The 20,373-nt window shown below is 39.1% G+C and overlaps 1 protein-coding gene across 1 annotated transcript; it reads left to right on the top strand.

The window, feature by feature from the left end:
- The first annotated feature begins 73 nt into the window (after window positions 1–73).
- ppp6r2a (protein phosphatase 6, regulatory subunit 2a) lies at window positions 74–19,954 on the top strand. Its single transcript, XM_027014265.2, has 24 exons — window positions 74–382; window positions 2,366–2,524; window positions 2,949–3,206; window positions 6,205–6,391; window positions 6,790–6,927; window positions 10,466–10,531; window positions 10,937–11,049; window positions 11,580–11,693; window positions 11,892–12,018; window positions 12,124–12,276; window positions 12,532–12,762; window positions 13,152–13,216; window positions 13,320–13,435; window positions 13,643–13,728; window positions 13,958–14,038; window positions 14,228–14,325; window positions 14,458–14,515; window positions 14,602–14,729; window positions 15,083–15,249; window positions 15,433–15,562; window positions 15,784–15,836; window positions 15,912–16,068; window positions 16,334–16,465; window positions 17,115–19,954. The coding sequence occupies exons 3-24, from the start codon at window positions 2,980–2,982 to the stop codon at window positions 17,158–17,160; spliced, it is 2,673 nt and encodes an 890-aa protein (XP_026870066.2). The 5' UTR covers window positions 74–382; window positions 2,366–2,524; window positions 2,949–2,979; the 3' UTR covers window positions 17,161–19,954.
- The last annotated feature ends 419 nt before the right edge of the window (window positions 19,955–20,373 follow it).

Consider the following 20,373-nt stretch of genomic DNA (forward strand, 5'->3'; position numbering starts at 1 on the left):
CTTCGGTGGATACATCAGCGCGCGAGCCTTGTACAGTAAATAATTCGAGAGCGCGCGCCCCCGTGACAGAGTTCGCCATTTTGAATCGAAAATATGACCGATTTTTTTTTCTCCTTACCTTGCATGTGAGCCTCCGAGTCTGTCGAGCCTGGTAGCTATATGGTTTGTTATAGCGAAAGGTGTAGGAAATACAGAAACACCATGTATCACCTTTTGGAGAGATAGCTAGTTCTCGAAAGACCGTAGGAACGAAAACAACGGAGTAGTTTTGGGCAGTAACGTTACTGGTAGCAAGCTAGCTAGTTAGCTTTACAGGCAAAACAAATCGGTTTCTCCGCTGAAGCTAAGCTAAGTAAGCGATCAACTCAACACTGAGCTAGAGGTAAGTTTGTACAAAATCGAAGACATGTCGATCTCAGCTTTGCCCGTTGATTTTCTGTTCAGCCATGTTGTCAGATTTCTAACGTCTTGTCTCTTGTCATATTATCCGACGGTCATGCAATCATTGCAGTACTTGAAACTTGAGTTTTACTAGCTGGGGACATTGCGCTATAGCTAACGAGCTACTTCTCAAACGTTGTTGATCAGCTAACCTAGCTAAGATAACTAGCAAGCTGGCTATAGTTACCGGCTTCAAACGAAACCCCACCCGATTTTCTTAGCTATAAAACGAAATTATTACGCACCCCGCGAGTCGGTTGTACCAAAACTTATAAAACGTCCAACTCGCTCGCAAGACAGTAAGTTTCAGTAATAAGCTAGCTAGCTAACGATGTTTAAATATTGGCTCTCGTTTGCTAGCTAGGAACCTGGCTTAGAAAGGCCTGGTGTTCCTGGTAGAACGTATACACTTAAGATAGCTAAAGATAGAGCATATTTATATCCGTCAAATAACAGTTCTGCTCATTTATAACAATATTGCGGACCCGAACGTGTTTATTGAAGTCGAGTTGTTAAACCACTTGTACTTAAATAAGCGAATTATTGAAAAGTTCTGTCAAGATACTGTCATGTCTATTTCAACTTATGTAGCTACTAATGTTCACTAGCTCCGTTTTCATGATCAGAACCACAATATTACAGAAGTATACACATTTTAATAATACACTAACTTACTGTTGGAAATATCGCACTGAAAACGCCTATAACCACTGAACGAATTCGCGCTGGCACTTTTTAATGGCTTCTGTGAGGCATAAACATTGCAGAAAGGTCTGGTGGTCAGTTTAAGTTGCTGTATCAGTTTCCCAAGTAAGCTGTTTCTGGACAATGCCGAGTTGTACAAAACTTAGCTGCTTCTTTTGCTCTTGACTGCTGCCCCAGGTTCTTGTCATGTTATTCTTCTTGGCTTTGTTCAGGTCTGTGCCTTATGGCCTTAATTGTCTAAAGTCACCAAAGCACTGTTCTATTTTAGATTTTCTTTTCCTGTTTGGAGCTAACTAGCAACACTCAAGGCATTGCTGTTGTACTGAGCTACACATTATGTTAATATTTGCAAGCTGGACACTTCTGCTTCTGCAGTGTAAGATATCCACATAAAAGCAGGAAATTATATTTTCCCCCTTTTTGGTAAATTATTTATTCTGACATTTGGATGGTAAGTCGTGTGCCTTCTACAGTTGTGTACCACTTAGTGGGCCTTGTGTGATCTTCCATAGTGTTCCTTTCATTTGTCATCACCAGGGTATTTAATGCTTAAGGAAACATGTACCAGCTGCTCCCTTGAGTGTACCATATGTACATGAATTGTTGTGATGGTGGCTGCTTCCTTTGGCATAAATGTTGTCAGATGGTGTGACCTTTTACCCATGAGAGATTTATGATTGCTTTATTTTTGCATTAGTGTTCTGATGCACATGCCAAATTGAATAAAACCCTATAGCCTACATGTTTTACCCACTAATATATTAAAGCAGAAGACCCAGAGGAAGTGTATCTGTGTATGCGAGTGTCCATTCCAGGGTTTGCATGTTTACTGTTGGCAAGAAAAGGAGTTGTACAGTCTTCTCTGTGTGAGGAAGCTTTCTCAAATTGATTTGCTGTATAGGCCATTGCAGACTGCAGGCTTGTGATCTCTGAATTGTTTCAAACTTTAGTCCTGTATATAATCTCTTATGATGTTCATAATTTATTTTAATGTAGTTTATTTACTAATAGTTTTGTATTAATTACAATTTAGTACTGATTTAGTACAGTTTAGTGATGTTTTAATACTTGCTGTGATTGCATGCTGCACATTGACATGCCTTGAAATTTATTGTATGTTGTTTGATGCATTTCTTTTTTCCTTTTTCTCTCTCTCTCTCTTTTTCTCTCTCTTATCTGTATCTCTCTTTTCTATTTCATACCTCTGGTCCTCTCCAAGTGTCCTTCTAAGGTGTGTGTGTACTGAGGAGGCCTTGGTGAGAAGTGGACCCCATGCTGATTCATGCCAGGCCGCTCCTTGCTCTCTGCATTTTGCCACTCAAATGCCTGTCTGCCTGTGGAGGAGGTGTAATTAAGGATTCACTGATTTCATCTGCTGGTAAATCATTCTGTTCATAGAAGACATGTCATTTGCTTGTAGGATATTGAATTTATAGCAGTTCAGCTGATTGGCTGATGGAACAGTTAAATTATAATTAAACAGCCTAAACATGGCTTGCTTGCCATGACTCCCTAACTACTTTGTTTTTGCTTTCTACACTCTATATGATATGTTCTGTAATGGGTTTCTTATGTTCTGATGGATTTTTTTATTAAATGTTGTATGTTGTTATACTCAACATTTTGATAAATACTTTTCTTTAATTTTTCAGTATATACTTGACATCACAATACGTATCTCATAATGACTCTTAAGGTCCGTGATGATCTGCCTGTGATTCTGCAGGAATATTGATTGGATAGATATTTGGCTGTGTTGTATGTTGAGCACATGCCTACTAATGTTCTGGCTTTGTTTCCAGGTCTGTGCTTCCTCCTGCAGCTGACGCCGCCATGTTCTGGAAGTTTGACCTGCACACCACCTCCCACATTGACCAGCTGCTGGACCGGGAGGACGTGACTCTAAGAGAGCTGATGGAGGAGGAAGATGTGCTGCAGGAGTGTAAGGCCCAGAACCGCCGGCTCCTGCTCTTCCTTTCCCAGGACCACTGCATGCAGGAGCTGGTAAGCCTCATCACGGAGGAGCCCCCTGCTGACCTGGAGGAGAAAACGCGCTTCAAGTAAGAAGTCGTAAATGTTTATTGTACAAAGGCTTCAGTAAAACATTCTGCTAAAGCCATGTGCCTCAACCTTTTTCACGTGAATTTATACATTTAAAATTCAGATGTAACTTGAAAACAGTGGACTGTTCAGGTCAAATCTTTTAATTAAAGATCCATTTGCATTTTTAAAAAGTAGCAAATGTGACTGATTTACTCACACTATAGAACCCTTAGATTGTTTGTTCTTATATGGCTGATTTGTGGGTTTCCTGTTTTCAAAGGTAAAAAAATACTTGAAGGTTTACATAATTGTTTCACTGATTTGTCTTTAAGACCAGTGAAAATCTGCTGAGGAGAAACAAGTTTCTGTGCCAAATCTATCAATGAGGTTCACTATTATAAATTAATGGAGGACCACAGTTTTAATAAGGTTTGGCTTGGAAAACAGTAAATAAATCCTTTAACATTGTCATGCATTTGTGCACAAAATTAGAATCTACTGTAGAACCTCCTACTATGAGTTACTTAGTTTTGTTAGACTCAGTGTAATCCATTTAACAGTAGTCATTAAATTACTACAGATGAAATCAAATTGCACTATTGATAACAGTAAAACTTTAACTTTCACTACATATAGATAGCAAATGTGCAGATGCTATAGATAGGTAATAGTTGTACTACCAAAGTTGTTCCATCACATTTGGTTGTATGTGTGGGAGAGAGTGAAAATTGGGGCCAGTCGTTTCAGAAAAAAATTAATATCTAGCGCCCTTCCTCTAACCATTTCACCTTTGGAAAGTTTATGCTATATATGTTGCACACAGAGGAAAGGTCTGTTTATGCAGTGGGCCAGTGCTCATCCGTAGTGTACAGACAAGGTGGGGGAAAGGATGGCTTGATTTAACTGATTTAGGAAGCAGCCACTGTCAGACAGCTAAGTTTTAGTGGATCGAGGAGGGCATCAGCACAGCTTTCATTATGCAAACTGTAGAACTGCATTTGTTATGTGTGTTCTCAAGAGTGAATAGTTAGAAAGAAAGAGAGTAATTAATATTTAAAATCTGCAAATATTTGGTTTATAACAAGACCTTTCTCTTTTTTGGATTAAATATCTGAGAGTAGTATAAAAATAAACATTTCTGCATTTCTAAAGTGTGTTCTACCCTGTTATTTTCTCTGTTATGAAAAAAAGGTTCTTTTCTGGTAGTTTTTTGTATGAACATGACCCTTGCCCTTATGGGGTCCTTGGTGAGTGGCAATTAGACATTATGCAGAGATTTAGTGTGAAAAGGGAAAAGACCACAGAGTAGATGATTATTATTATTATTATTATTATTATTATTATTTAAATTCAAGTAGGTTGACATGTTTGTTTATTTGTTTTAATGTCACGCAGTAACTCCAAACAGTAGCACATCCAAACAGTTTATGGAATCACAGGTTCTCTGTTACAACAGAAATATGCCACAATAGGCAAATCATGTGACGTAAATAATAGAAGATACAATGACGTCGCATGTATACAAGTACTGGCAAGGAAAATACAGTTTTGGTTATTGCTAGAGACACACTGACTCAACTACTGGCCAGCGGACAGTGTCAGGTTGTGGGTGGGAGTCAATGTCCAACGGTTGACCATACTCACCACGGTGTGTTCCACATCTTTGCCTATAGTAGGTCCTGGTCAGTGCTGTTTCAAGGCATTTCACCTTCACTCAGCGTTGGCAGTCAGCCAAGAGGGAGAGTTTTCTGATTGATTGATTGATTGATTGTTTAGTCACGAAATAAGATAATATAGGCGTAAACTGTATAATGGATTGTTGCTGTTGCTGCTGCTGCTGCATTGTGGCTTGGCATACCGATCCAGTGTTATTGGGTAACGTTATGTTTTGCTGCATTGAAAAAGTTTTGTTGTGCTGACTTTATAGAGAACATGTGGGATATTTGTCATTGCCTTGATGTTACCATATGCTATTTTATGGAAGGAATGAGCTCAAGAAGCGGTGGGAGTCACTCAGAACTCAGTACACTCGTTATAAGAAGCCTGCACCGCCAGGCAGCAGGGGTTTCCTTTCGATATTGATAGACAGACTAATGCACCTCCCAGCACCAGAGTTATTTTCTACTGCGCAGGTGTAGCGTGGATGTGCATGTTGTTCATCAGCTGTTTTCTGTTTGGTGCGTTGGAGTGCAAACACAGGTGGCAAAGGGCGGCAGTGAGGTGACGGAAGGCGATCATCTGTCACTCACAGCTGGTGTTAGTTCTTCAGTGTCAGTTGGTGTCCCCTAACCTAACATGCCTCGTTTAAAGGTTGGATGCAAACGTGCAGCATTAAGTCATGTTTCTTTTTATTTTCCTGTTTGTTTGTTTTTTCTCTGAATGGCAGCTTTAAATAAACAGGAAACTCCTTTATCTGTGTCTAAAAATAGCAGTCTGAAACAATGCCTCTTTAACATAATGTGCCTGGATAACAAGAACGTATTGCACATATTTGCACAGTACAACATTCATATTTAACACATCAGAAAACTTCAGTTTCCCCTGCATTTAAGAAATAAGTCCTTTCTTAGTTCTGGATGAGGGTGTATTATCCAGCCCAGCAGCTCTTAAGAGCTCATGGGACATGTATTTTAGCTTGCTAATGATGATTCTTATAAAATATCAGGAATTGGTTCTTGATTAATGGTGGGTAACTTTTACAGTGATCATCATTTTCACATCTACTAGCTAGATTGCACTTGCAGTTTAGCTGCTATATCAATAAAGTGCAAGCCTGTTTAACCTCCAGAGGTGGTTAGCTAAATCTAATAATGTACTTGCTTGCTATTACTCTGTATTTTGTATTATAATGGTCATTAATATATTTATAGGTTGCATTTTAATGCCAGAAGTGCAGTATTATAAATTTAGACATTAAAATTTTATCAACTAACAAAATACATTGTTTTCAGAGCATTTTTGGAAAAGTGCTTTATCTGGATCTTGGAATAAGTATGGAAATTTCTGTCTGTCCAGGTTTCCAAATATCGCATGTGAACTCCTCATCTCTGACATGACCGTCATTAATGATAAGCTGGGTGGAGACGAGTCTCTCCTAGAGAAGCTCTACAGTTTCCTCGAGCGGGACCCTCCTCTCAACCCCCTGCTGGCTTCCTTCTTCAGCAAGACCATCGGGAACCTGATAGCGCGCAAAACCGAGCAGGTAGGCCCTCGTTCAACATCCTCCAAAATGTTGACCGTCTCCGTCAAGTAAATCTGTAGAGGTGTTCTTTTAGCCAGAAGTCCAAATATTGTTTGAATTCTGAGTTACATTCAACACATACAATGGAAATGTGTTTTTGTGTGTACATGTGGTGCTATGTGCATTTTTTCTATTTTTTAATATATTTATTATTCCTTTTTTCATGTGCGCACGCATTTGCTTGTGCACAAGTGCCTATCAGAGTGAAACTGTGTTTTAAAGTGTAACTATAGTTCTTGACATTAGTTAAGAGGGCATCTCAGAGTTCATATGATCAAAGGAATGTCTGATTTGAAACAGTTATTAGCATTTAAGAGCTGAATGCGTTTTAAGTGAGCCCTGCATGTACACCCCTCCAGGTGATTTCATTCCTGAGGAAAAAACACAGCTTTATCAGTCTGGTGCTGAACCACATAGATGCATCGGCAATGATGGACCTGCTCCTCCGACTCATCAGCTGTGTGGAGCCGGCCCCCCTCAGACAAGAGGTCCTCAATGTAAGGGCAATCATAAACTAGTCTATGATTACTTGTTAAAAAAGCATAATTCACTGAGCTTGCATTCACAGAGTGGGTGTAAATGGTTGGACTAATGATGGAGATGGACCTGTACAAACACTGAAATCACAATACTCTGAACCTAAGGCCTGGATGGAATATAACTTTTTTCATACACTGTGTGCACAATTGCAAGTCGTATTTCTGAAGATTCATTATTATTGTTTATTTATTTATCTATTTATTAATTATTATTATTATTATTATTATTATTATTATTGAACAACTACAGTGCTCTCTGTCAATCTAAAATGTCAATAAGCCTCACACCAGAATATTTAAGAAAGTAAAAGTAAGGTTTTGGCTTTCTTAGGAGAATATATGTGTGCATTATTATTGGGCAACTATTAGTGTACAGAATTATTATGCAACTACATGAAAAATTTAAATGTCGGTTAAAGTGAGAATAATTTCATCAGTTAAAGTGAGAATAATAAACAACTCAAAATTTACAAATAAACATTTCTCACGTAAAAAAAAAATTTGTTGACCAATGGCCAACTCTTCTTTTCAATAACAGTTATTAGCTTTCCATTCATGGAGTCTGTCAGTTTCCTAATCTGTTGACGATCAACTTTTTGTGCAGCAGCAACCACAGCCTAACAGACACTGTTCAGAGAGCTGTACTGTTTTCCTTCACTGTAAATCCCCCATATAAGAAGGGCCCACAAGTTGTCAATAGGGTTTAGGTCAGGTGAGGAAGGGAGCCATGTCACTATTCTTTCATTTTTAAGGCCTTTACTGGTTAGCCATGCAGTGGAGTACTTCGATGCATCTGATGGAGCATTGTCCTGCATAAAAATCATCTTGAAAGGTGCAGACTTTTTCCTGTACCACTGTTTGAAGAAAGTGTCTTCTAAAAACTGGCAGTAGGTTTGGGAGTAGATTTTGAGACCATGTTAAACGCAAAAAGGTCCCACTAGCTCATCAAAAGGTCCAACTAGCGAAAAGGTCCAACTAGCTCATCAACACCTTCTGGGCACTCCAGGTAGGTTGCAGTTCTGGAATAATACCAGCTTATAGCAGTACCGCACCTCCACCTTGCTGGTGTCGGAGTCAAAGTGGAGCTCTGTGCCCGTTACTGATCCAGCCACGGGCCCATCCATCTGGTCCATCAAGAGTCGCTCTTTGTGTCATCGGTCCATCAAACCTTTGAAAAATTTGTCTTCAGATATTTCTTGGCCCTGTCTTGACGTTTCACCTAATGTGTCTTGTTCAGTGGTGGTCGGGTTTCAGCCTTCCTTACCTTGGCCATGTCTCTTGAGTACTGAACACCTTGTATCTCTGGGCACTCCAGGTAGGTTGCAGTTCTGGAATATGACAGGAGAATAATGGGTCATGGTTGCTTCACATTTGATTCTTCTCAAATCTTTGGCAGTTAATTTGCGTCTTTTTTTTTTTTTTTTTTTTTTTTTTTCCCCCTCAACACATTTCTTGCGACCCTGTTGACTATTTGCCACAAAACGTTTGATGGTTCTATGATCACACCCCCCATGTCTTAACAATTTTAAGAGTGCTGCATCCCTCTGAAAGATTTTTAACAATTTTCAGTGAAATCTCTTTTTTGGCCCATTTTGCCTGAGGAGAAGAAGCTGCCTAATAATTATGCACACACTGATATAGGCCACAACCTCCCTCCCTCATCACCTGATATGCTTAAATCCAATAAGCATTCAAGTTTATACAGCTTGGAGTTGGAAAATATGCATAAAAATGGTCAAAATACTCTCCTGCCTAATAATTCTGCACACAGTATACATTTCTAGAAAGAGAATTTATTTATTTGTCCTGTGTTTTTTATGATGCAGTTTATTTGTATATCTGTATTTTTAATTGATCTAGTTAATTTGGCCAATTTGTTAATGCATAATAATTATTTAAAAGCAATATAATACATGTAAATGCTTTAGGGAGTCTTCGAGAGGCATGCCCATAAGGGTGCTATGGAGTGGTAGGATTACATTTAAACATTTAAAATAAATGAAAATATGTGTATTTCACAAAATACCCATAGCATGTGAGATTGCTAAACTATCCCCGCGGTTGTAAAACATAATCTCTTGATCCAGAAATTGCGCTACAAGTCAAATAAACACTCTAAAACCACTGTAAATTAACTGAAATGTAAAAATATAGGAAATATTCCTTAATAGGTGTGTGTGTGTGTGTGTGTGTGTGTGTGTGTGTGTGTGTGTGTGTGTGTGTGTGTGTGTGTGTGTGTGTATTATATAAATATAAAGAAGGTTTGTGTGCACAACAGAAAAGTAGCGCACACTTAAAAAAAAAAAAACTACAGAAAAAAAATTATATATACGTGTGTGAGGGAGAGAGAGGGAGAATTAAGAAAATGAAATGTAACATTGACTAATTTTCCTTGGTTGATAAAATGTTTTAACCACAAGCTACTTAAAGACCTTAAAGTAGCACCACTCTGCCATTGGAAAATGTTCATTTAGCATACTTGCTACTAAGCAAGTGCAATTGTTTGGCCTTAGATTTTATATTGTATCTTATTTTGGTATATTAATTACTTTACAAATGAAATACTCCTCTGATGAACCACCATCTTAAGAATCCCTCAAAAGAATCCCCAAAATCAATGAAATGGTTGAACTGCACTAGTGTTAGAACTAGGAAGTGACTCTTTGCACTGATTAGTTGATTTTGGTCCACAACAAAATTGATCACTGTGTTTATACCTGCCCAAACCATCAAAACCAAGCAAGTAAACACACTTGGATTTGATTCGAACAGACTGCTGCGTATGTGAAAGTGTAACTAATGGTGCCTTTTTTGGCACTGCTAGGCAGATTGGAGTAAAGGGATGTCTAAGCAGCAGGCCTCTGCTTCTTCACCTGCAAGGTCTTTTATGACTGTCAGTCTTCATTGGTGACATTTTATTAGTGAGGTAATTATTCAGAAGGCTTTTATCAAACCTTTTCAATTAAATCCTGTAGCTCCCCTTTGTAGAGAAGGTAGAGCATGGTGCTAATCACACAAAGGTAATTGGCTTCATTCTTCCAAGGCACACATACTGTCTTACTAGTAGATATGTATGTCGCTCTGGATATGAGCATCTGCAAAATGCTATAACTGTAAAAGTGACTTTACATTAAGGTTGTCTCAGTGAACTGTAATCTTTAATCGTACATGGAAATTGAAGTATCTGGAATCTAAGCTTCCATATTCACTACTGACCTCGCATGTCCAGTTTTCATGTAGCCCTGTCATGCACAGTGATTACATATTACATAATGTTTTGGCAGAAGTGATTGAAACATGTACTTGCGAAGTCTTGTGAAAGCACTTCTTCCCTTTCTCCTGGATTCCCTGCTGCTTTGTTTTTGTTTGACTGCACTATAATTATAATGAACTATAACTGAACCTTTTTAAGCATCTGTGTTTAGTGTTCTTCCTTTCTAATGTATATGCTTAATGTGGCGTTCACCCAAAGCTTTAGCATGTGCTCTGTTTGCAGTGGCTGAATGAGGAACGGCTGATCCAGAGGCTGACTGAGCTCATGCACACAGGGAGAGATGAAGAGGTGAGACAAGCTGAGAGGCTGAATTCACATGATCTGCTCTTTTGATTTGCATAATGTGAATAGAAAGATTGAGTATATGTTACTCTTCTGTTTAATATGACCACAGGAACTTATTTTTACAAGGTGGGTGGGGTTTTTTATTATTATTTTTGGGGTTTATTGTTTGTTTGGATGTTTTTGTTTTGTTTTTTGGTTGTTTTTTTTTGTGTGTGTGGCTGGAACAAGGTGTTGGGTTTAATTACAGTTGATGCCAATTAGAAACTGATCAAATTAACATGAAGTGTCCTAGAGCGATATGTATTGTTGTGTATGCTGAATATGAAAAACTAATAGCCTAAATGCTTTCTGTTTTGAAGTCATTATTTTTCATTCAAGTACGTAAAAAAGGTCCCTTGTTTCCAACAGAGACAATCGAATGCGTCCCAGACTCTTTGTGACATCATCCGTCTTAGTCGAGACCAGGCCAATCAGATGCCAGAGGCCACTGAGCCGGACCCATTACTGGTAGTCCTAGAGTCGTAAGTTTGCTTGTCAGTTTTTACAGAGAAGATCTCCAGTCTGGCTCACAAGCAGCCCAGGTAGTTATGGCTATGTTTTTGGGCTCTGTTTTAATCTCAACACGAACAATAAATGTTTCCTAAAGAAAGTGTTTATTTAAAAAAAAAAAAATCTTATTTACATTTTCCACTTAGCCCAAATGTAGTTGGTCAGACAGTTTATGGACAAATCTTAGATGCCCAGTGTTATGGAGTTTTCTACTGTGATCTGCCAAATGATGATCATCTTAGTGTTGGCATCTTTGTGCATGCGCGTGTGCGTATATTAATTTTTTCACAAATGACATACTTATCTGACGAAGCACCTGTTTAAAAAATAGTATTTATATTGAAAAATAGTATTTTAAGCATTTTGGAAAGTATATCTTGGAACACACCTACATTTCTTTCCCATACATAATGCTGTTTGAGGCAACTTTCAACTTGGATCAGATAGAATGTTTCTTTTAACTTTTGAAAAAGTGTATCTTAACAGCCTGGTTTGTATTTAGAGAAGAGAATGTGGCGCAGCTTTTGAAGAGCATGTTTGAGGGGGAGAAGACTGAAGCTTCTATAGTCAATGGAACTCAAGTGCTTCTTACATTACTGGAGTCGAGGAGGTCAGGGTGAGTGTAACAAGCAAAGCTAGTCCCCTTTAAACTTAACATTAGAAACCTCTCCCTTTTATATTCATGATTATCGATTCACTTTCCCTTTGATGAATCACCATCACCATTTATTTAATGTGCATCACTCATACTCATATTCATTGGAAAACGTACATTGAACTGAGGCTTCCATCTCTCGCCCTGTCTCCATTTCAGGCTGGAGGGTCTGATGGAGCTGTATTCTCAGGGATGTGAAAGGTCTTACACTGTCAGCGGCAGTATTCTCCGTGCTATTGAGCCTCATCTAAAAGACTTCCAGCAACTCTTACTGGACCCTCCGAAGGTACAGGCATGTCCTATACCACTTCCATTAACCATATTAGTTTTGAAGCAAAACCGGTCTTAGCCTTAAAGTGCATCAGCTCCATTCCTGATCTCTCCTGTGCAGAAAAGTGCAATACTCACAACCGTCGGCGTTCTGGAGCAGCCCCTGGGGAACGCCCGCCTTCATGTGGCCAGACTGGTGGCCTCCCTGCTGCAGAGCAGTGACCACAGCATCTGCCAGGAACTCTGTAGACTCAACACCATGGACCTGCTGCTGGTGAGGCATGAGTGATACTTGCATCATCGCTACATGACACAAGACCACGTTGTTGTTGCTTTTTGCTGTTTGTTTAATTCTGTGAGCTGCTGCTGCACATCATTATGTTTCTGACTTCCATGTTTGGCATAGATATTTGGTAACACAGGCTTCTTTTGGAAAGAGTTTGTGGTCTTGGTGAGGCTTAATTTTATATTAAAAAAAAAAGTTTTAAAATGACTTACTATATATATATTTTTTTCTTTCTGGTTGCAGGATTTATTCTTTAAATACACCTGGAATAACTTCTTGCACTTCCAAGTGGAGCTGTGTGTGGCATCGATTCTGAACCACTCTGCACACGCGGGTCTGCAGACTCCCGCTCTCCAGAACCACGAGGAGAACTCTGTTCCAGTTTCAGACAGCCAGACTGAGCAGGAGATTCCAGACTTGACCAGCAGCACAGACTCTGCACACACACCCATCCATGGCGCCTTGGTGGCCAATGTAATTACCACTGCATTTTGCTTTCAGCATTATGTTACTGCCATGATGGCCAAAACGTGACTGACTTAGTTAGAGTCTCATTTTGAAAGTACTTTGATAGAGTGCAGTGTTTATCTGCCCTGTCCACAGGAACTCCCAGACAGTCCACATTTTAGCTCCAGCCCTGCTCGTGGTGCGGCAGCATCAATTATTCAGTGTTCTTGATTGCTCAGCTCAACTGGGGTGTAACAGAAATGTGGACCATCTGGGGGCTGAGGGGGGTTTCCCCAGGGAGTCGGTTTCCTATTATGTTAATGCTGCTCCCCACATTTTAGTGATTTCTTGTATTGTACTGAGATTGGTGCTGTTAGTCATGTAAGTCCATGTTTATGTCCTTATACGTCCTGCAGCTCTTCCAGCAGTGCCGCTTGGTGCAAAGAATCTTGGACGCTTGGGAGGAGAACGATAAAATTCAGTATGAGTTACACAATTCTTACTGATTTATGGATGGCTATGTAGTAGGTGTCCTTGTTTTGTGCTGTTTACAATGTGATTTGCTGTGATGCTGATACCGGTAGGGCTGCTGGCGGCACCAGGAGAGGTAACATGGGTCACCTTACTAGAATTGCCAACACTGTGGTTCAGAACCTGGAGAAAGGGCAGGTCCAGTCTCAGATTAATAATCTGATAAAAGGTTGGTTTGCATTTTTACATACATACACACACAAATATATATGCGCTTTAAATTTAGTTGCAGATTTGGGTTCCACGGATTTTGAGTTATCTGTATGAGCTTTAGGAATTGTTGGTTTGTGTGTGTCTGTACAATAATGGCCCTATAAATCACTGTTACCCAAGTTTTATTTAGGGTATATTACAACTGGGTTCCTCTTGTTTACAGAGCTGCCCGAGGACTGCAGAGGGAGGTGGGAGAGTTTTGTGGGTGAAACTCTGAGGGAAACGAACAGGAAAAACACTGTGGACTTGGTATAAATACATACACACACACACACACACACACACGCGCGCACACACACAGACACAAAGGAATGCCAATGGAAAATGGCAGTGCATTGTGAATTATTCCAGTTCTTTTATCTAGTTACAAGTTTTTTTGTTTGTTTGTTTTTTTCTTCACTAGCATTCTATATATGTGACAGATAAATGACAATTCATTGGCATTGTAGTGTCGCTTTACAACCTACATTTGTTGCAGGTAAGCACACACAACCTGCACTCCTCCAGTGAGGACGACGACTTAGAGAGTCCCTTCCCCAATGACCTGTCTATCCAACAGGTAAGCATAACTAGTCAATGATGAGCTTCATGAGCAGTGTTTCTGGCTGAAGTTTTCTGGCAGCCATGTGGAATTTGGAATGGAGTAATGCTCTCAGATCATAAAACTTAAGTTTACCACTCAAGGTTTCTTGTTAATTTTTCACTTTCACTGACAGGCATTTTCCTAAATTTTCTGTTTCACTGACAGGCATTTTCGGATTATCAGATCCAGCAGATGACTGCCAATTTTGTAGATCAGTTTGGCTTCAACGATGAGGAGTTTAGTGAGCATGATGAAAACATCAAGTAAGTTTTCTTGTGTGTTTCTTTTTTTCCCCAGAAAAAAGAAAAACTTAATTAAAAGAGCATCTTCAAGCAATTACACCTGTCATACTGTGCTGATACAGCCCCAGAGTTTGGTTTCTCTTTTGTTTTCAGTGCTACTTTTGATCGGATTGCTGAGATTAACTTCAATATTGATGCAGATGATAATAGTGTAAGTGTCTGGAGACATGTCAAATATATATTCATTTAAACCTTTTTTAATGTTAAGTTGCTACATAAAAAATAATGTCATTTTAGGCCAATGCTGCTGCTTTTGAAGCATGTTATAAAGAGAGAATACAGCAGTTTGATGACTGTGAAGAGGAGGAGGACATTTGGGAAGATAAAGCGATCAACTATGCAACTCAAGTGAAATCCCGATCTAGGTACACTATCATAATTTATGTATTTAAAAATGGGGACAAATATTTACATTTATGGCATTAAGCTGGGCAGTTTTATCTAAAGCGAATTAGTTATGACTGAATAAAACTTAGGCAATTGAGGGTTAAGGGCCATGCTCAGGGGCCCAACAGTGGCAGTGTTGCAGTGGTGGAACATGAACTGGCAACTTTCTGATTACTAGTGAAGTACCTTAACCACTGAGTTACCACTGCCCAGTAGATTTGCTCATCATGCTTTAACAAGGGCTAGCTAGTTAGTTCTTGTTACATCTTTGAGGAAAACTTATCTTGTGCCTAAAGATTTAAATCACTAATCTGGTCCGTCTGTCTCTCAGGTTTGGGGTGTCTTTGTCATCAGACAGCTCCCCTAAGGATCCTGTGAGGAATGGGCAAAGGGGCCGCGGGTCGGCCTCGGAGGAAGAGGAAGAGGAGGAAGGGGCCAGTCCGCCTTCTATACAGACACCAGGCAGCGAGAAGGCCTCATCACCACGGACTCCACAGAGTAAGCCTTCCTCCAAGCCACAGGTTTCATGGGGTTACCAGAGGTTTCTGATCCACAAAGGGGTAGTGTGTGCGTGCAGGTTTTCCTTACAAATAAGTGGAATCAGGTGTGCGGGTTGGAATGTAAACATGAATGTCAGTAAGTCTTTTGTTTCTGTATGCATGTGTCTCCATGTGTGTTAAGGTCCTGGTTGGACAGCAAGTTTCAGCGAGGCAGGGGATGGCTCCTCCTGGGGCTCTGCCCCCGAGCAGGCCAGTGAGAAGAAGGGGGATACAGTGTGGGCCACATTCACTGAGTTCCAGCCTTTCTGCAGGTAAACTTCTAAACCAGCTACTATGTCTGACCATATATTGTTATATTAGAGGTATGATGAAGACACCAGAGCCTGTTTAGAGATGTCTGATCCATATGTGTAGTTTGACATCCAGGAACTTTAGAAGTACTTGCACAGCTAATGTCCTAAACATTCTGTCTGATTCATTGAGAAAAGAAAATGCATCCATATATATTCCACAAATCCCCCCCCCCCCCCAGCTCAGATTCCAGGAACTCCAAGAGCCAGTCTGAGCAGAACCAAGAGAAGAAGAGTGAGTATTCTTTCATTTGTGGTTTTCATAAAGCTTTTCAGTAAATACTTGGTTGTAAATAAAGATCCACCTCAGGTGCAGGTGAGTGGGAGCTGTGCGGCGGGCGAAAGGCTCCTCTGGTGGCCTCAGATAGCAGCTCTTCTGGAGGCTCTGACAGCGAAGAGGAAATGGGAAATGACAAGACTGAGGGCTCTCCAAGAATAGCTGCCAACCAGAAAACAGCAGCCCAGAGGTATACTGTTGTCACAGCATATGGGACAAGGCCTGTGGTGTTGCAAGTGGTAGCTCCTCAGACATAATTATTCAGAAGTGTAATGCAAAAACATTACCACATCCTACAGGCAGTGTCACTACAACTAAAACACAACAGATCCTGCTTGGGGAGGGAGATTGGTTATGGTTGCTGAATCATTCAAATCATTCAGAGAGTTTGGGGCAGTTAATGGTTTGAGTCTTGCAAGCTGACTTTTTTTATGGGTGTGTGGGGGAACTTTTAGTGAGGTGCCTATTGAGTCAATGGAAAAGCTGACCATTTGCGATGGGCCCCTGAAAGTCACAGAGTCTGCAACACCTCCAGAGGCTCAGGAACCCACAGGAGACTCGGAAAACACCACTGTGACAGAGAAGAGGTAATGAGTCACTTCTGAACTTACCAGGTGAACTTGCTCCAGTTTATCAAAAAAAAAACACACACACACTTAAATGCTGGCATGATTTACAGTAAAAACAGGCTAAACCAAAAAGAATTAACAAAGGAATCCGAATAAATAAAATAAATGTTAATTAGTTTCCTCTAAGAAGTTCATAAAAATTTGCCTTGTTTATAATTGCTCATAACAGCTTTGCTGAAAACTTTGAGAAACTTTGCTTCTTCATTCCAGTCGGATAAGCTTTCAAACACCCCAATCAACTTTTTGAAAAACGGGAAACTATAGTATAGTCACACGTCATGTATTTTGTGTTGATTCAAAACATATTTTTGAAAATATTTTTAGACACTTTCACATTTGACCTTTTGAAACCTAAAGGCATTGCTACATCCCAACAACCCTCTTCTTTCCATGATGTAATAGGCATATTTATTTAAAGCAGTATAATAATGGTAGTAAAATGATTAGTGCTGGTGCAGATATTACAAAGCTTTAAGGACATCCCAGCAAGAATTTGAAAAAATAAGGATGTATTGACATATTGCATTTGGTCATAACATCTGCAAAGTAATCTGTCATTGTCTCTAACACATCTGAGACATTCTCTTTCTTATTCCTCTCCCCCAAGAGTTGATGTACCGTCTGAAATGACGACACCCAATGGACCGATCTGAATGGACCGAGCTTTCATTGAAAAGCTAATCAACACCCCAGTTAAACCCACTCTTTGTTGCTTCCATTTTTAACCCCCAAAACCTCAGTACCACTTTTGGTGTTAAAGTAAATGATGCTGCCATGTTATTGGACCTGGATACTGCCAATCAGCACCCGCCAAAAGAAGAGGCGAGGGGCATGTAACCCCAACCAGTAACCAGAACAGTGCTCAGAGGAGTTAGTCTTTTAATCCTTTTAACTTTGTATGAAATATGCACAGTTTTAATGTAGCGGTGATCTTTTACTTACAGGATCATTAAGGATATGATTTAAAAATGCTTTTTTTCTCATTTATTTTGGTTTGGTTCCCCTCTTTTAATTCATTTTTGGAAGATGTTTTACTTACAGACTGTAGAAACAGGGATATGAAGGCCCTCATAGGAAAGCACAGGTCCTTATGTAATTATGCCTCAACAGGTCCTTACTCAAATCAAAATGTTGTTGCTTAAGAAGCACTTATGCAAGCATTCACTGTATATTTAAGCACAACTAAAGTATTATTTAAACTTTTAATTTTTAGTAGAAAGCATCCAATTGGTTCCTTGTTGAAGACAGACTGTAATCTCCCAGACTCTGTAACAGATACTTGAATGTTTTCAAGTGCTTTTGAGGCGAGTCTTTATTTCGGGTTTTGGGTCGATATTTCAACTCACAGATGGTGTCACTGCTTGTCTTCATTGTGTGCAATAATGAAATCTTAGCATTTTATTTAAATTTCAAATCACATGATAAACTAGCATTGGCAGTGGGATGTTCCAGTATAAGTTTAATCAGGATTTTCTTATTTCTTTTGCATGCAGAATATTGTAAATCAAGCATATACAACAACTCGTTTCTGCTGACATCTTTTCTAGGCCTTCTGATTGTATTCAGTGTTGTCCATGCCGTTTTTCCCCTCTCCACATCAACAAAATGATATCTGCCTAATCCTATATTATCTAATGTACTGCTTAACTAAAATATTTTGTCCCCTGATAAAGCACTTCTTTGAGGTAAATACATATGTAACCTTTGGGTCAAGTTAAAATATTTACAGTAGGTTACAATAATCGTGAAACAAGTTGCCACAGTAAATGGTCTTTCTTGAAACTTAAGCATTATGTGAATACTTCTCCCACAATATTTTAATATATGTGTATATTCCTATTTGAACATTTTATTTTCTTACCATAGGCAAGACAGTCAGAATGGTCCCAAGTACATTATACTTTCTGTAAGACCAATAAGAACAATGCTTTTGTACCATAAGAACAGACATACTAATGTTAAAGTAGTTGTTCATTTATCCTTCCTTCCTTTCAGAATCGGTCCCTAGCTCAAGTATGTCCATTTGTGTGATGATTTATTGTGGCCATCATTTGATTTAGGAACTTTGGTTTGTTTTTTGTTTTTTTTTTAATCAATTTTTTGTTCATCATATCTTTGAATTTAAGATGGTACCAAATCTGTGGGATTACAGGATAGGGATTTTGAATTATTTATTTCAAACTTAAACAAGGTTAAGTTCATGTGGAAACCTGTGCACCCTTGATGCAGTGTAACACCATTATTGTAAGCTTTTATGTTCTCTACCGCTGGCATATGAAGCCTCATTGGATTCTACTTCTTTATCTGAAATTTTCAATAGGTTTGTTTTCAAAGCCAAAAGTATGTGTTGCCTTTTCTTTAACTGTATACTGTTTAAAGAACCTTATTTTTCTCTTTAACCATTATTTTACATATTGTAGAGAGTCTAATTTATGTGATCCTCAGCAACCAAATACTGCTTTCTGTTTGTTTGTGTCTGGATTGGTTCTCTGTAGGTGTTTTTTAGACCCACATAAAATGGTCCTCTGAATATAGGGCTTACCCCATACATGGGTGCATAACAAGGTTTTCTTCTCTGAATTATAAAGCTGCAGTAAATAAGTTATGGAAATCAGTCATGCATGACCTGACAGCAGCCATTCCAGTCCTGCAGGGTGCCGAAATGTTCCTGTGCATTTTAGAGCTTTCCCTGCTTTCAGCACACCTAATTCAAATAATCAAACACTTCATGAGGTTAAATGGGATGGTGGATCAGGGGAACCACTCAAATCTGGGTATGTGCTTCAGGGCTATGACTGTTACATACAGTGATGGGTTGTTTTGTTTTGTTTTTTGTGAGTTTGTCTTCATTAAAAAACTCAATCAGAATCACTTTTTATGCTGCACCATCAGCTTTAGTGGCAAGTTAGCAAAAATGCATGTTTGGCCAGACACTGCAGTGATTTACTAAAGTTTTGTTTTAATTCAGATTTTCCATTGGTTCAGAACTTAATTACTGCAGCTTCAAGTGGCTGATAAAACCACAGACTTCCTAGATTTCTGTTTCAAGGATGCTTTATGAATATTCCAGTAGAGCATGTGTATTTTTATGGTTATAGAATGAGGGTCATAAAGCTGTGGCCCAGCGTCACAGCTTAAAAAAGCTAGTATGTTAACAGCCACAAGAGTGCATTATGCTAATAATGAATTGATGAAAAATAACAATGCATTGGAAAGGAAGAAAACATTGGTATGCTGGTTAGTAAGTAATGATGCTCATTTTTTAAAAAGGCCCCCAAATTATAATTGATTATATCCAAAATGGGGGAAAATCTACATTGACTTCTGTATAGACTGGGTCTATACATGGCATTGTTAACTATATATTTTGATAGATATTTTCAGATTTGTTTGATAGTCATGTTCAGCATTAAATTTAATAAATGTGTTATCATATTTTACTATCCATCAAACTGTCAGGCATTCAGCTAAAGATGACCTATTCCTCAAAGGGATATCAAGGAACAGGCCGTTAGCCAGTTGATGTCTGCATAAATACAGGTTCGTGAACATTCCTTCCAGTTACCTTTTAATAGGCATTTTCTTTACCAGCTGAAGTATTGCTCTCAAAATATATTGTTGCAGTATATAGTCTCAGGGAGTACCCTCCTTGATTAGCTTACATGTCAATGCTCCAAAGACATTTTTGATCAGGTTTGTCATATGCCCTCATGCAACTTTTATTTTTCTATTTCTACAAATGAGCTAAATTACAGTAGTGTATACCCTGAGCTCTGCATTGCTATGGCGCATCAGAATTTTAGTCTCACCTATGACTTTGATGACATTGGGCTCCTGATTGAATGACTAAGTTTATAAGAACATAG

The sequence above is a fragment of the Electrophorus electricus genome, chromosome 2, assembly GCF_013358815.1.
Source record: "Electrophorus electricus isolate fEleEle1 chromosome 2, fEleEle1.pri, whole genome shotgun sequence".
In the NCBI taxonomy this organism is placed as follows: domain Eukaryota; kingdom Metazoa; phylum Chordata; class Actinopteri; order Gymnotiformes; family Gymnotidae; genus Electrophorus; species Electrophorus electricus.

What these genes read in the sequence shown, in the direction of transcription:
- ppp6r2a (XM_027014265.2), top strand. Translation starts at nt 2,980, where the DNA reads ATGTTCTGGAAGTTTGACCTGCACACCACCTCCCACATTGACCAGCTG. An exon ending in TTGATGCAGATGATAATAGT is followed by an intron (nt 14,516 to 14,601) that starts GTAAGTGTCTGG and finishes ATGTCATTTTAG; the next exon opens with GCCAATGCTGCTGCTTTTGA. An exon ending in ATCACCACGGACTCCACAGA is followed by an intron (nt 15,250 to 15,432) that starts GTAAGCCTTCCT and finishes ATGTGTGTTAAG; the next exon opens with GTCCTGGTTGGACAGCAAGT.